The 15,734-nt window shown below is 43.1% G+C and overlaps 1 protein-coding gene across 1 annotated transcript; it reads right to left on the bottom strand.

The window, feature by feature from the left end:
- Nucleotides 1-2,671: 2,671 nt before the first annotated feature.
- Nucleotides 2,672-12,893, bottom strand: mlec (malectin; the record flags this gene model as incomplete). The annotated part of the gene is made up of 6 exons (XM_083644119.1): nucleotides 12,768-12,893; nucleotides 12,010-12,253; nucleotides 10,760-10,938; nucleotides 9,446-9,622; nucleotides 4,802-4,859; nucleotides 2,672-2,916 (listed from the first exon to the last, which is right to left on the bottom strand). Exons 2-6 carry the CDS (start codon nucleotides 12,218-12,220, stop codon nucleotides 2,672-2,674), a joined length of 870 nt encoding a protein of 289 aa, XP_083500245.1. The 5' UTR covers nucleotides 12,221-12,253; nucleotides 12,768-12,893.
- Nucleotides 12,894-15,734: the final 2,841 nt, after the last annotated feature.

Here is a 15,734-nt window from a genome sequence, read left to right on the forward strand (position 1 = left end):
AATGCATACCAGGGGTGGCCAAACTACGGCCCGCAGGCCAACTGCAGCCCGCTGCCCGTTTTTAAGTGGCCCTCCATGAATTTAGCAAAAAACAAAACAAAAACAAAAAACCTTTTTCCGTTTTTCTGTTTTAAAGTTTAAAATGTAAACGAAAACGAAATAACGAAAACGGAAAAACTAAAAAAGAAAGAAAAAGAAACTGAAAAACAAAAACAAAAAAACTGATTCCCCCATTTCGTTTTTTCCAATTTAAAACCATTGAAAATGTGTTATAGTCGAAGACATTTTTAATACTGAATGAATGTTTAATACTAATGTTATGTTAAATTATCTCTGTCTTAACCTGTTGGCCCAGGAAAAGAAAATTTGAAAACATACAGAAATACCCATTGTAATAGGTGAGCACATCAATAAACTATGTGTCATATATTCATTTAGGTAGAAATTAAATTTTTGATGGCACAAGGGTTTTCTGGTCCAATTTTTTTTTCCCGCGAAAACTGCCGCACTTATTATTGTTTGGCCCGCGACTCTTTTTCTGTATGCGGCCCACAACCAAAAACGTTTGGCCACCCCTGATAGACTGACCCTGATCCTCCTCGCCCCGCATGTTAGCATGTTCAATGTCTCAGCGGGCGTGGTTCAACGTCTCAGCGGTCGTGGTTCAACGTCTCAGCGGTCGTGGTTCAACGTCTCAGCGGTCGTGGTTCTGGTTCGCCCTCTCAGTGTCCATCAGCCTGCCATCAGCCTCATTCTGTACTTTCAACCAGAAATACTAACAGCGAGAAAAAACAATGAAACAGCACAGACCCTATGGTATTACCACTGACTATACAATGTGAAGACTGGCAGAGCTGTTCCTCGAAATTGAGTGGGTGATTGTGATAAGTGATCCAAATGCTTTCACTTCAACCACTTGCCACAGAAGCCATCATGGAATAATATTTGTAAACCCTCGTTGAGATTTTCAGGCTTTAGTAAAAAAAAAAAAAAAAAGGGCTACTAAGTATTTTTCTTCTTCTTCCCTTAACAAAATAAAAGCTTTCTTTGGTGAAACAAAACGGCAGGCGTGAGTCATCCTAAAATGCGTGAAGGCAGAGCTCCCCTAGTGGCCTGTGAAGATCCTGACTCAAGAGCTTTAGCAACACAAACTCAGTCTCATAGCACAAAGATGGCGTCTCGCTAACTGCAGCTACGGTACCTCGGACTGAAGCGAATAAGAGTTAGCCCTAAAGAAAAGGTTCCGACACTTTCGCCATGCAATTTCTAATAATAACTTCATAGTATGTCCATCCCATAAAGAACTCTGACAAGTGCTAACAAATGGACTCGCAAGTTGGGATCACGTCGCCTGTGCTTTCTGCGGTTGTGAACTCGCTCGTCAGTGGAGACGTAGCACGCAACAGATGTGAGAAAGCGACCTGTACTTAACGTCGAGGCAAAGCCTCGCTCTAACATTTAGACAGCAGAGAAGCATGTAGGACCAGTAATCAACAACAACGCAATCATTTCTTTCCAACACATCATGGCACGTGCGTGGTTTGCACTTAACTTAGGACGAACTGTGGAGAGACACAGAAATCTTAACGAGCTGAAGAAAAATATGAACCTGTCATCCGAATTTCCACTTAAGCCGTCTGCCTCGTGATTTCTATTCAATTGAACCCATTTCAAAGCTCAGGCTGGGCGATAATGTGATATTATCCTTGATCATTTTCACTGGAATCATATTGTGATTAGAAGGACAAAAACATTGTGCCGTCTAAAATGATGATGACAAACACATTTGACTTAAAAACTCATAAAATGAGGTATGGAATATTATATTAATAAGATTTCTGTTTTGTTTGACATCACACCTAAACATGACCATTCGGGTTCAATGAGATGATTTGATTATTTACAGTGATTTTTGCATACATGAACCACATCGTGATGTCTAATTGACGGAGGAAAATCGGTATGATTATCATGATATTGATTTCAACCATATCGCCCAGCCCAGCAGCACCATTTTCCATCCAATTCATCCAATTTCAAGGTAACATTTCGGAGCAGATGCTGAGCGGGGGGCGGTTGGGGCGTTAAACACAATGTTCTTCCGTGCTAACAGCCCGGTACAAAACAATGCTTTGAGTTTATAAAACGGCCCAGGCGGGATCGGCGCCTGAGCATTCCCAGCGCCACGGAAATATGTTCCATCCAAACCGTGACAAGTGGCGTCTGTCAATCTTATCCAGTCTTTTTTTTTTTTTTTTTTTTAATGACTTAACATTGTTCAAATGGGTGAGTGGAGGTGGATGTAAGACAGGTTGACACAGAAGCGCGCAGCAGCAGCAGCAGCAGCAGCACACACACACTTCTCACATCTCCTCCATGTAAAAAAAAATAAAATAAAAAAACAACGAAGGCATCTGGCCTCATCTTGTGGTTGACTCTCCAAAAATTGTCTTTTTTTTTTGTCCTCTATCGTCATGTTTTCCTCCAAAGCTGTGAGCTCTCTCCTGTCTGTATGCTTCTACCTGCACCGCTGTTTGTCACTTGTCACTGTTTGACCCCCCCATATCTCTCTCGCTCTCTCTTCTGTCTCTCATTTCACAGTCTCTCGTCCATCTCGCCCTCACTCACCCCCCCTCCTCCCCACCCGTCGTCCCCCCTGGCTCTGGAGTCCTCACAGCCGACAGAGGCAGAACAGTGTGGGGATGAAGACGCCAAACGCCACCAGGATGGGGAACATGAGGCTGGAGTTGTCAGCTGCGTAGGGGTTGGGTGTTCGGGGGCCCGACTGGACCCGGTACTTAGGGGCCGTCGAGGGGCTCTTCTTCCCGCCTTCCTCGCCCGCCTCCGGCTCCTCCTCTTCCTCTTCCTCTTCTTCGCGCTTCTCCAGGCCGGGGTGAGGCTGGAGCTTTGGTACGTCTACGAGGCCAGAACACACATGAGGGGAAGATGGGGGAGCTTGTTCCAAAAGTGTGACATTTTAACAAGGAGTCAGGGTTCCTACTAGGGATGGCGACCCACGTTAACCAACCATTAACTGTTAAGCAACAAGATTCAAATGGAACGTTACTATTTAGAATGCGTTCCCCCGGGTGGGAGAAGTTGGCGCAACACTATTTGTGCCTCCCGACTTGTTCCTTTGGCGCGCGGAGCATGTTTCATCGGGTGCACTGTCACCAGGCTGCCCAATGGACTCATCCCTGACTAGGGATGTTCATTTTGAAAATTTTCCAAAATCGATAATCGGTGAGAATTAACGATCAATTATCGATTATCGATTTTATTAATACTTAGAAAATTTTCAATATTTTCAATTTTTTTTTTTTTTTTAACAAAATGAATGCCTATGGCAGAAAATACGAAAGACAACGTGTTCTCCTCAATGAACTCTTTATTTCAATGTGTCTCCTCTCCAACACTGCTGTCCCCGGCGCATGCCGGTTTGAATTTCTCATGTTTAAAACAGTTTTGTTGGCACAAAGGCCCGTGCCCAGCCAGAAAACTAGAGACTATATGAAGCTCCACCTCACGTTAGTCGGCTGTGCAATGGAGTGGGGCGAGGAGGAACGAATTCCACCCAAACCTAGTCAAAAAAAAAAAAAAAAAAAAAAAAAAAAAAAAAAAACTTTTTTTTTTTTTAATAATTAAAAAATCGATCCAAATGCCACAGGATCGATTCCAATCCTTAACGATCGATTATCGATTTTCGATAATTGATGAACATCCCTATCCCTGACCACGTAGATTATGCTCTTATTCTGAAATCAACCTGACCACGTAGATAATGCTCTTATTCTGAAATAAACCAGTAGATTGTCCTGCCATTGTTTCCAATGCATAAACTGGGGCAGCGCCACAATATCGGCACAGCCAGGGAAATATAAGCAGTTAATCAATACATAGAAATGGATCTATATGGCTCTGTAATGTGTCTAATGTGCGCGTCACATCATCTCTGTCATTTGCTGAGCTCTGTAACACTGACACACAGTCCGTCTCGCGTTCTGAAAACAGCAGTAAAATACATAAAATTCCACAATAGAGTAGATGACGTATTTTTGTAGCCGGACGTCCCGGACTTCCTGGATCTTACGTGGAAAAGTCAATGGGGTTTTAGCATTGGGATTTCACTTAAATGCATAAAATAAGGTCTGTGGTTAACAAAAGTTTATGCGAGTGGTAATTTGGGTTCAGCAGGATAATCTTCACGAATGCCTTTTGAAGCGTTTTCTAAAAATTGCGTTAAAAAAACGCATTTACGTTTCAAAAGTCATCCAGTCATCAAAAAACTTCCGCCTTCGATGCTACTTCCGGACTCCTTCCTGCTGTGCTCTATTTGTCCGAACTGGTGTTTGTTGTAACGGTAAAGAGTAACTAGATACTTTTCAATCATCAATTAACGCTGCTCAACACAGTGCGGAGACTTCATGGAAGAGGATGTCATGCCTGCATGTCAAGCAAGAAATCCATTGTAGGCCTATAGCCTATTTTTCTTTTACCATGCAACAAACTTTTTTCTTTTACTTTTTTTTTACTGATTAATTGGCAAAAAAACTATTAATGTCGGTTAACAGTTAGCTGTTGACATCCCTAGTTCTCTGGGCAGACCCGATGCTTTTGACTGGATGTGATTTTGGTGGGTATTTGATATAATGCATTCTGACAGCGGCTGGGTAATAAGAACATCTTCACATCAACAAAAACTGTGAACTCAGTGGGAGTTTGACAACAAATGATAGTAAAAGTGGTTGCAGCTAGCTGAGCGAGGTATGCTAAAGGTTCTGTTGACTCTCAGGAGACTCACCCTCTAAAGTGCCTTTCATCACGTAGAGAGCGCAGACCTTGGGGTTGTCATAATAACCCTGAAACACACAGAGAGACAGGTCATCACTACACAGAGAGACAGGTCATCACGACAGAGCCAGAGAGACAGGTCATCACTACAGAGGGACAGGTCATCACTATGCAGAGAGGAGGTACTGTAGATCAATCAATCAATCAACTCTTTATTGACAGACACATAAGGTCCAATATGAAGACACACAAGCAAAAAAAAAAACACTACATTTAAAACACACAAAAAAATAAAACAATCAGAACACTAAAGTATGGCACTATACCAGTGTTTCCAAATGCACGATTGGTATTTCACACTACTGAAACTGGGTTGAGTCAGCAGCATGATAATCAAATTATGATCGAGTCCTCCACTAATCGCTTTGGATAAAAGAGGTTGGTGGTTCGATTTTCAAGGTTTGAAAAGTGTTTGGATTTTGAATAAAGTGCTTGAAATGTAACTGGGTCAGTCAGTGACACATTTTGAAACTTGGTCGTGTTTTCCTTTAACCTAATAAAAAAAACTCATAATTTGACCTGCCAACAACCATCACTAAATTGACCTGCTACTTTATTTGTAGTCAAGTTGATCTTAAGGTGTGCTTTCAGGGTTAAAGAATCTAGGTGCAGGTGGATTCCCAAAGAACCCGGCTGGGACAGTGCAAAACAAACACCTGTGCTGAATACACTACCAGGTCAGTGCTGAAAACACTACCAGGTCAGTGCTGAAAACACTACCAGGTCAGTGCTGAAAACACTACCAGGTCACTGCTGAAAACACTACCAGGTCAGTGCTGAAAACACTACCAGGTCACTGCTGAAAACACTACCAGGTCACTGCTGAAAACACTACCAGGTCACTGCTGAAAACACTACCAGGTCAGTGCTGAAAACACTGCCAGGTCACTGCTGAAAACACTATCAGGTCAGTGCTGAAAACACTGCCAGGTCACTGCTGAAAACACTACCAGGTCAGTGCTGAAAACACTACCAGGTCACTGCTGAAAACACTATCAGGTCAGTGCTGAAAACACTGCCAGGTCACTGCTGAAAACACTATCAGGTCAGTGCTGAAAACACTGCCAGGTCACTGCTGAAAACACTACCAGGTCACTGCTGAAAACACTACCAGGTCACTGCTGAAAACACTACCAGGTCACTGCTGAAAACACTACCAGGTCACTGCTGAAAACACTATCAGGTCACTGCTGAAAACACTATCAGGTCAGTGCTGAAAACACTACCAGGTCACTGCTGAAAACACTGCCAGGTCACTGCTGAAAACACTGCCAGGTCACTGCTGAAAACACTATCAGGTCAGTGCTGAAAACACTGCCAGGTCACTGCTGAAAACACTATCAGGTCAGTGCTGAAAACACTGCCAGGTCACTGCTGAAAACACTACCAGGTCACTGCTGAAAACACTACCAGGTCACTGCTGAAAACACTACCAGGTCACTGCTGAAAACACTACCAGGTCACTGCTGAAAACACTACCAGGTCACTGCTGAAAACACTATCAGGTCACTGCTGAAAACACTGCCAGGTCACTGCTGAAAACACTACCAGGTCACTGCTGAAAACACTGCCAGGTCACTGCTGAAAACACTACCAGGTCACTGCTGAAAACACTACCAGGTCACTGCTGCTGAAAACACTATCAGGTCACTGCTGAAAACACTATCAGGTCACTGCTGCTGAAAACACTATCAGGTCACTGCTGAAAACACTACCAGGTCACTGCTGAAAACACTACCAGGTCACTGCTGAAAACACTACCAAAGCTGAAAGCAGCTTTTACTTGGCTGCAAAAACAGCAGGCAACGTGTCCCACTTGTGTCTTTTTAGAGAGGGAAAATGAGTATATATATATATATATATAAAAGCGCTATATTAGTCATGTGTATTATTATTATTATTATTATGTGTATGTATGTATGTATATATATATATATATATATATATATATATATATATATATATATATATATATATATAAAAGTGCTATATAAGTCATGTGTATTATTATTATTATTATTATGATGTATATATATATATATATATATATATATGGCTCTACTGCAGCTAACACACTGACAGGCATAAGTAGCTCATACAACCTCATGTCAAAGAATCCAAACTATGCCTTTAAGCAGGGGAATACAAACTCTAAAGCTATTATCTCTATGGCCTACAGGCTGCAGCAGCAGCTCAATCCCTGTTTGTGAACGAGTCTGGTTCCCAAACTGGAAAAGAGAATCCAAAGTAAACCTGTCAGACTCTTGTTGCTCTGCTCCAGTGAAGGTGAGCAGGAGACTCAAGAATGTTGCTTTGAGTTTTCAGCCTTTTTAACGTTTCCCTACCAGAGCAAAACAAAACAGGGCACCCTCAACCTCAGTCAGTGCATGGAGCTACTGTATACTGTACCTCAACCTCAGTCAGTGCATGAGCTACTGTATACTGTACATCAACCTCAGTCAGTGTATGGAGCTACTGTATACTGTACCTCAACCTCAGTCAGTGCATGAGCTACTGTATACTGTACCTCAACCTCAGTTAGTGTATGGAGCTACTGTATACTGTACCTCAACCTCAGTCAGTGCATGGAGCTACTGTATACTGTACCTCAACCTCAGTCAGTGCATGGAGCTACTGTATACTGTACATCAACCTCAGTCAGTGCATGGAGCTACTGTATACTGTACCTCAACCTCAGTCAGTGCATGGAGCTACTGTATACTGTACCTCAACCTCAGTCAGTGCATGAGCTACTGTATACTGTACCTCAACCTCAGTCAGTGCATGAGCTACTGTATACTGTACTTCAACCTCAGTCAGTGCATGGAGCTACTGTATACTGTACCTCAACCTCAGTCAGTGCATGAGCTACTGTATACTGTACTTCAACCTCAGTCAGTGCATGAGCTACTGTATACTGTACCTCAACCTCAGTCAGTGCATGAGCTACTGTATACTGTACATCAACCTCAGTCAGTGTATGGAGCTACTGTATACTGTACCTCAACCTCAGTCAGTGCATGGAGCTACTGTATACTGTACCTCAACCTCAGTCAGTGCATGAGCTACTGTATACTGTACATCAACCTCAGTCAGTGCATGAGTTACTGTATACTGTACCTCAACCTCAGTCAGTGCATGGAGCTACTGTATACTGTACATCAACCTCAGTCAGTGCATGGAGCTACTGTATACTGTACCTCAACCTCAGTCAGTGCATGGAGCTACTGTATACTGTACCTCAACCTCAGTCAGTGCATGAGCTACTGTATACTGTACATCAACCTCAGTCAGTGCATGAGCTACTGTATACTGTACCTCAACCTCAGTCAGTGCATGGAGCTACTGTATACTCTCCCTCAACCTCAGTCAGTGCATGAGTTACTGTATACTGTACCTCAACCTCAGTCAGTGCATGAGCTACTGTATACTGTACATCAACCTCAGTCAGTGCATGAGTTACTGTATACTGTACCTCAACCTCAGTCAGTGCATGGAGCTACTGTATACTGTACATCAACCTCAGTCAGTGCATGGAGCTACTGTATACTGTACCTCAACCTCAGTCAGTGCATGGAGCTACTGTATACTGTACATCAACCTCAGTCAGTGCATGAGCTACTGTATACTGTACCTCAACCTCAGTCAGTGCATGGAGCTATAGTCCAGGCATTTTACGCAAATATGTGGGTCAACCTCACACTAATTGCAACAAAACCAAACTCAACTGATTTTGTATCCTCAATATGTCCTGAATGAAGGAAAAAAAGTGTTAAGGAAATGTATGAAGGGAAAGTTTTGAAAATGACCTAAATATGATGGTAGCCTATGGCAGCCTATGGAAGCCTTTTTTTTTTTTTTTTTAATGTGCCATAAATCTCATCACTTATATCCTGTATGTGTTTTTTGCTTCAAGGAGAAAATAAAAAAAATAAAAATAAAAATAAATGTTAAAAAATAAATAAATAAACGTTTTTGGTAGCATCATATAGGTCATTTTCAAAATTTTCCCTTCATGCATTTCCTTAACACTTTTTTTCCTTCATTGAGGACATATTGAGGATACAAAATCAGTTGAGTTTGGTTTTGTTGCAATTAGTGTGAGGTCAAGTGACATTTTTACTGGACTACTACTGTATACTGTACCTCAACTGATACTCAACTGGCGGCGCCCCTGTGTGGCCCGCGATGGAATTGCAATTGTTTTTTTGTTTTGTTTTTACAGTGCACCTGAACGCAACCTGCAAGATACCCGCTGAATAAGTGTCCATATGTTCATGTCATTCTGGCCAATACGCCTGCCCAATACTTAGCATTTCAGTCTGGAATATGGAATATCTTTCAATAATCTATGATTTAGCTGCTAAATTGTCAAATACCGCCGTCTGCTCGCTACCCAGGCACTTATGTATGTATTTAACCTAACTAACTATCCCTGGCCTTCTATCATTTCACAAAAGTGGCCCCCGGGCAAAGCAAGTTGAGTATCCCTGCTGTACATCAATGTGATATTGGAATAAGGGGCGGGACAGTTCCAGCAAACCAAGGCTGGGCTTCACGGACAATGGCATCCTAACATGTACAGTGAGCTTACCTTGACAAACTCCACGATGAGCTTGCCGTTGAAGGTGGACACCTCTCCCTGCACGCTCAGCTTGCCGCGCCGAATGGAGAAGGGCACTATCTCGTCGTGGGCTGTACTGTGACCCACCCGCTCGAAGATATCCAGGTCTTTCACCACCACATGGCCATTCAGACGAACGTCAAACACCTTGGAAACACAACATCACCACATGACGAACGTCAAACACCTTGGAAAAACAACATCACCACATGACGAACATCAAACACCTTGGAAACGCAACATTAGAGATGGAACTATATGAAAATTTCATATCACGATTATAGTGACCAAAATTATCACGGTTATGAGTATTATCACGGTTTGTTAAAATGTGCGGAAAATGTTCAAAAAGTACTAATACACGCACAGAAATTATTTCACCAAGTTCTATATTGAAAACTCAGACCCAAAAAGGATTGATACACTCACTGAAATAATTTCTCCAAGGCTGCACGTTTGCATCTGAGAGACTGTTGCCAACTTTGGTTGATGATGGACAGTATTTACTGTGGTAATCACGGTACCACGGTTTTAAAGATAATGAAAATTTGAAATGGTACGGTTATCATAAGGAATTGTATCACGGTTATCATTAAAACCGGTTATTGTTTACATCCCTACGCAACATCCCCCATTAGCAATGATTAACAGCATGAACGACACACATAGGTGTCAGATGTCATCATTAAAGCAACCAGTGTTTTGCCTGAACACCTGTTTGTATAGTGATTGTATTGTGTGTGTATATTAATTAATACACAGGACAAGATGTTACTATCCCTTGTGCCAAAATCCGAGGAAAAACACATTTAGAAGCCCAATCCAGAATAAAACAAGCTAACAGGCTAACAAACTAATAAACAAGACACAAATCACCAGTTACCTACCCTAGCCAACAGCAGTATGAAGCATGTCATTGGGGTTTTCAAGTGGGCACCTTCCTTCACCGACGTTTCGTTAAGTTAGGCCCACGACACCTCAAGAAGGCTTAACAGTGTAATCCAGCATCCTGGAAACACCCCCCTCCATGCTACCACAGCACAACTGCATATTACCTCACTATCTAAGCCTAGCTATCCAGGTCGGTTCGGTATGACATTCCTGACTACACCATATATATATATATATATATATATATATATATATATATATATATATATATATATATAGTGTTTGTATAGTGTATAGAATTACAAAGCAAACAAAAGCGCTAGACAATATTAGCACGTGCCCATAGAAGTCGCTAGCTAGGCAGGAATGACTCTGATTGGTTAAGTGCCGTACCTTTTGTTGAGACTGGGCAAAGTAGACCTCTGCATACTTCATGACTAGTATATAGTCTCCTTCTTCACGGATGGGAACTTCATATCCAAATGTGTCCTCGTTGTAGCGCTCAGTCTGGTAGAGGATCTGGTCTTCTGGACTGGAGCGCAGTATGGGGAGACGCACCCCGTAATCAGAAGCTATAGAGGGGAGGGAGGGGACACAATCAAGCCCAATGTGCAGTTTGATCACACACACACACACACACACACACACACACACACACACACACACACGCACACACACACACACACACACAGTAACCAGGACGCGCCGGGTGACAAACAAACAAATGCACATTGAAACGAGCCACGGTGCTGAGAGGTCGTGTTGTGATCAAGAAGAAACTCCACATTCTTTCCTATTTTCAACCCAATGTGAGTAAAATGTTTGTATGGAGGAGTAGCTCCGTTATGAGCGAAGCTAAGCTGCCAGGCTACTGTTCTGCCAGTATCGCCTGCTGTGTCACAGCAGCAGCCTGTCTGCTGTCTGAGATTCAAGTCACCACACAGCCGACACCAACAGCAGTTCCCCGAGAAAGCACAACTTTTGTCCACCAGAGAGTTTTGCTTGTTTGTTTTTGTCAAAGCACGCCTGCCAACGACGATGTCATCGTCCATGGCAATCTTTCACATTGGACATTGTCATATTTCAAGTCAAGTCTACTTGCTTGTGTTCTTCTGACGTTTTCCTTCACTGAATGAAACACGTCCAGTCGACCAAAAACAACCTGTTTCCTCTTTTCTGAGTCAATGTGTTGTAATGATGGTGTAGGGAGAGTTTGGGCTGAAAGCCTTCACACTGGCCCTCAAGCCTCAGCGGGACAACAAACAACACTGGACACGACTGCATGCACAGAGCCCTTCTGTCTCAAATGGCCGGTTACTACACCCTGTTCACTCGACCTCTGCCCTCATAAAGAATCTCTCTCTCTCTCTGTCTGTAGCCAGCTTTTTAAAATCATATCATCCTCCGCTTCCTGCACATGCTGAGAGGGGCGGAGCTGCAGCCGCCCAAGCCGACTCCTCATTGGTTTGTGTTTACTTGCGGAAGCCAGCCACTAGCGTCCACCGCTTTCTGCAGGAAATGTGGCTCTCTGAAGAAGAACCGCTTCTCACCTTGCACCGTCACTCGCATCAACAACACCTTGCAAGATGAAACCGGCTCCCATCATCTCACCAGTTAACCCCCCGGTTATAGCATCAACTCACCTTTCCCAAGTTTCCCTTCCAACGGGTCCTTTCTGAAGTGAATGCCGTGCGTGTCCGTGTGCGCTTCCCCTCCGGCGTTCACAGCCCAGATAACCCGCTCTGCGAGGCTGGGCCCCCCGCCGCCGTCCGCCCAGCACCGCTCCGGCTCCGCCAGCAGCGACAGCACCGCTGCGAGCAGCCAGCCCAACAGCTGTGCCCTGACCCGCTGCATTGCCTTCACAGCCCGGGCCGAGGAGAGAGAGAACTGTGGGACAGACAGACACACACAGACAGCAGCTGTGACAGAGCTGGCTAGTAGTGGCTAGCGTTAGCTAGCTAACTAGTTACCCAGATTTGACTGAAAATCACGACTTGTCTTGCATGGAAGGAAGGAACCCTCCCCCCATTTCTCCAGATAAGGTTAGCTAGCGAGAGAGGCTAGCAAGTGTGTCTCCAGGTGCAACATGATATGAATAGCCAGCATGCTAACGTTAACAGTACAGATCACCGGACAGCACGTTAGCAGCACGCATACATACAAATCCACAAACTGACTGGTGAAACGATTCATCATGCCTGCTAGCTTAACGTTTCGTTACCACATTTGCATTGTCCTATTCTTGTACGTTGTTCATTTGAAAACTGTTACAAAGAGGAACAAGCAGCAGCAGCTGGTGACAGTGGTCAGTTAGCTAGCTAGCTACCTGTCTAACCAGAAATACTTGGTCTGTGAAAGCGACCGGCTAAAGACACGCATTCCAGTTTTTCCATTTTCTTACCTTCCCTGTTCACGACTTTCTTCAACCTATAGTTTTGCAATCTCTGTTATAGTCTCGCCGGTTGCCTACTCTACAAGCTAAGCTAACTTTACTGTGCAGATCTCCTTGGTTGCTGGTAGCCTAGCTGCCTGATACACTGACGTTGACTTTCATTCAATGTGTGCATCCAAAGTATTAGCTCGGCTGCTAGCTACAATGTTGCCAGTTGAAGGAGGCGGGGCAGTGCCACCTAACGTCATGTTACTGAGTGACACAATTTCTACCCAATCACATCGCTTTGGTTACTAGTTCTGCTCAAGTTCTGCTCTGTTCTGCGCTAGTTAAAAAGTTAATTGTAAGGTTAATTGAACTAAACACCAAACTGCTATTACCCGCCGGCTTTTATGATGTCACTTTTATTTTTGAAATACTTAGCATAATAAATACAAAAAACACATCAACATCCATGAGAACAGCGTGAGTCTTTCAACTATTTTGACCTAACGTAGGCTAATTGATAAATACGGTAATCATGGTTAAATCACAACTTGGAATAAGTTCACATTAGGCACGTTAACGTTACATTTTGAAGAGCGAAAACACCATCATATTTTTTTCTGAACAACCTTTATGGAAACTATGACAGGTTGAAGTGTTGTATCTCCCTTCCACATCTAATGAGAGGTTTCCTTTCACTGATGGCTATCGGCTCCTCTGATAGCAGGTCTGTCAGAATCAGTAATCTATGCAGGAGCCGGAGGAGGTGGAGTCCAGATGGGGGCTGACCCATATGTCAGAGATGCGGTGGTTTGGTTGAGAGCTACAGCAGCGTTCAGTTCAAGCACGGTTCAGGGTTCAAGCCAGCTGGCAAAATGCGGAAGAAAATTCATTTTAGTAGTTTATTGCCATTATAGACATGTTATTATTTTACTTATAGGCTCAATCATTAACTCTGTCACTCCAGCTCTGCTGCAGGAATATCTACGTTTTAATCCGCAATGAATAACTAAATAAAGTGTCAGTCCTGACCGGTCCTGACCTGCCTACAGTAATTCATTCACCGGGTTGAAATAGTTGAAATGTATTAAATTACAGTTAGTAGTAGTCCACACGTGGCCTTTAGAATCGTCAGCCCTCCCTCGGGTTTGGTATGGTCAGTCTTTCTTGTCCAATCAGCAGAGTCCAACGCAGCGCGCACGCGGTGCACTCTGGGTCTGACGAAGGGAATGAATGAAGATTGTTGCCGTGGCAACAGCAAGCAATGTACAAATGATATGGCTGACAGGCTAGAATAGATCTTTTATCAGCCGAGCTTATGACTTTTTTCTAATACTAATACATATGTAGAAATGCCCTCAGTGAGTCTTCAAGCAAACCTCCATTAGTTTAATGCCATATTTAAATTATTTGCCACAGGTGCTGCTTTGGGTTTGACAATATTTGCACTGAATCCACAGCAAACTCCTACAAGTCTGCCACAATGTAGGCTAATTTGCATACACTTACAGGCAAACAACCGTTGCTATCAGTTCGTGTCAATACTGCAGGTTTCAGACGTTTCTCCAGAGCCCGTGTGTTAGTAGGATACAGTTCTGTGGTGGGTGTTATTAACCTTTTGCAATCTCTTGCGAGATCTAGGGTGTTATAGCATCTGTTTATGAAACCTCCTGTAGGCCTCTTCCTTCCTGACACAACCTTACTTGCACTGAACATCCTAATGACCAAACTATAGTGAAACATAGTTGTTGTCACTCACTACACACTAAACAAAAACCTCTAAGCCTAGGTAAGACAGAGCACTAAAGTAACAATGAGAGTAAGTTGGGCAATCAGCCTAACTGTGTTACTGGTATTTTACATTAGTTTACAATTCTACTGTCGTCATATTTTGTCAAGGATAAGGACAGAATAAACCCGACAGCGCTTCCATGATGCAACTTTGGAATCTTGGCCGGCCACAGCTATGCCGTTTTACGTGCGATCGGGCTGAAACTTTCAGGTAGTGTAAAGAGCACCCGTGCGGGTGACCAGATTTTTTTAATTAGGTGATTGCCCTAATTACCTAATGATGTGATGTCATCAGTGATGATGTTATCAGCCCTCCTGGCTGAGGCTATAAGTTCAGTGATGATGTCATCATCAGTGATGATGTCACGACTCATCAGTGATGATGTGATGTTCCAGACCAGGGGGGCCTAACTCCCAGGTGGATCCCCACGGGTCCACTAGTGTATAGAATTGGTGAGATCACCAGTGATGTCACTCGAGCACTCAATGATGATGTCATCAGTGCTGATGTCACCAGATGATGTCATTATTGCTCGAGTGACATCACATCATTAGGTAATTAGGGCAATTAATGGGCCCTAATGACCTAATTCAAAAGTCTGGCTCAGTTAGGTCACCAGCAGGGGTGCTCTTTACACTTCCTGAAAGATTCTCTTCTGTCCAAGACAAATTCATTTGCTGCCACACAGGGACTATAAGGTTATTATCTGCATTTGACCACTTGGACACTGAAAAACACACTTACAAAGAATAAATATGATGAGATTCATCCTCAGTAGTTAAACCAGTGAGTGACAGGAAACACACACTACAGTGCTATGCTAGCATACTAAAAAACAATGTCATTTTGGCTTGGAGCACAGATGTTTGGAATATATTCACCACAGAAAAATGGGCTCCAATGTAAACATCTTTTATTTTTCTACGACTAACTTGGCAAGATTTGTTGTTTACTTCATAAGACAAAAATGCAAATGTGCATACTGCATTTAATAAATTTCTCTCTTTGGCATGCATAAAAACTCCTTACAGACAACAGAATGTTTGTGGAATGTTACCACAACAACCATATATATTGACATTGATGTACAGTACAGGTACAACATGATCACATCCACTCTAAACACAAGTCACGTACTGTATGAGTCCTGCTGGATGATCTTGGGCAGAGCAATGTGGATCTCCCAAAGCTGGAATCAA

The sequence above is a fragment of the Poromitra crassiceps genome (assembly GCF_964638095.1).
Source record: "Poromitra crassiceps genome assembly, chromosome: 10".
NCBI lineage: Eukaryota > Metazoa > Chordata > Actinopteri > Beryciformes > Melamphaidae > Poromitra > Poromitra crassiceps.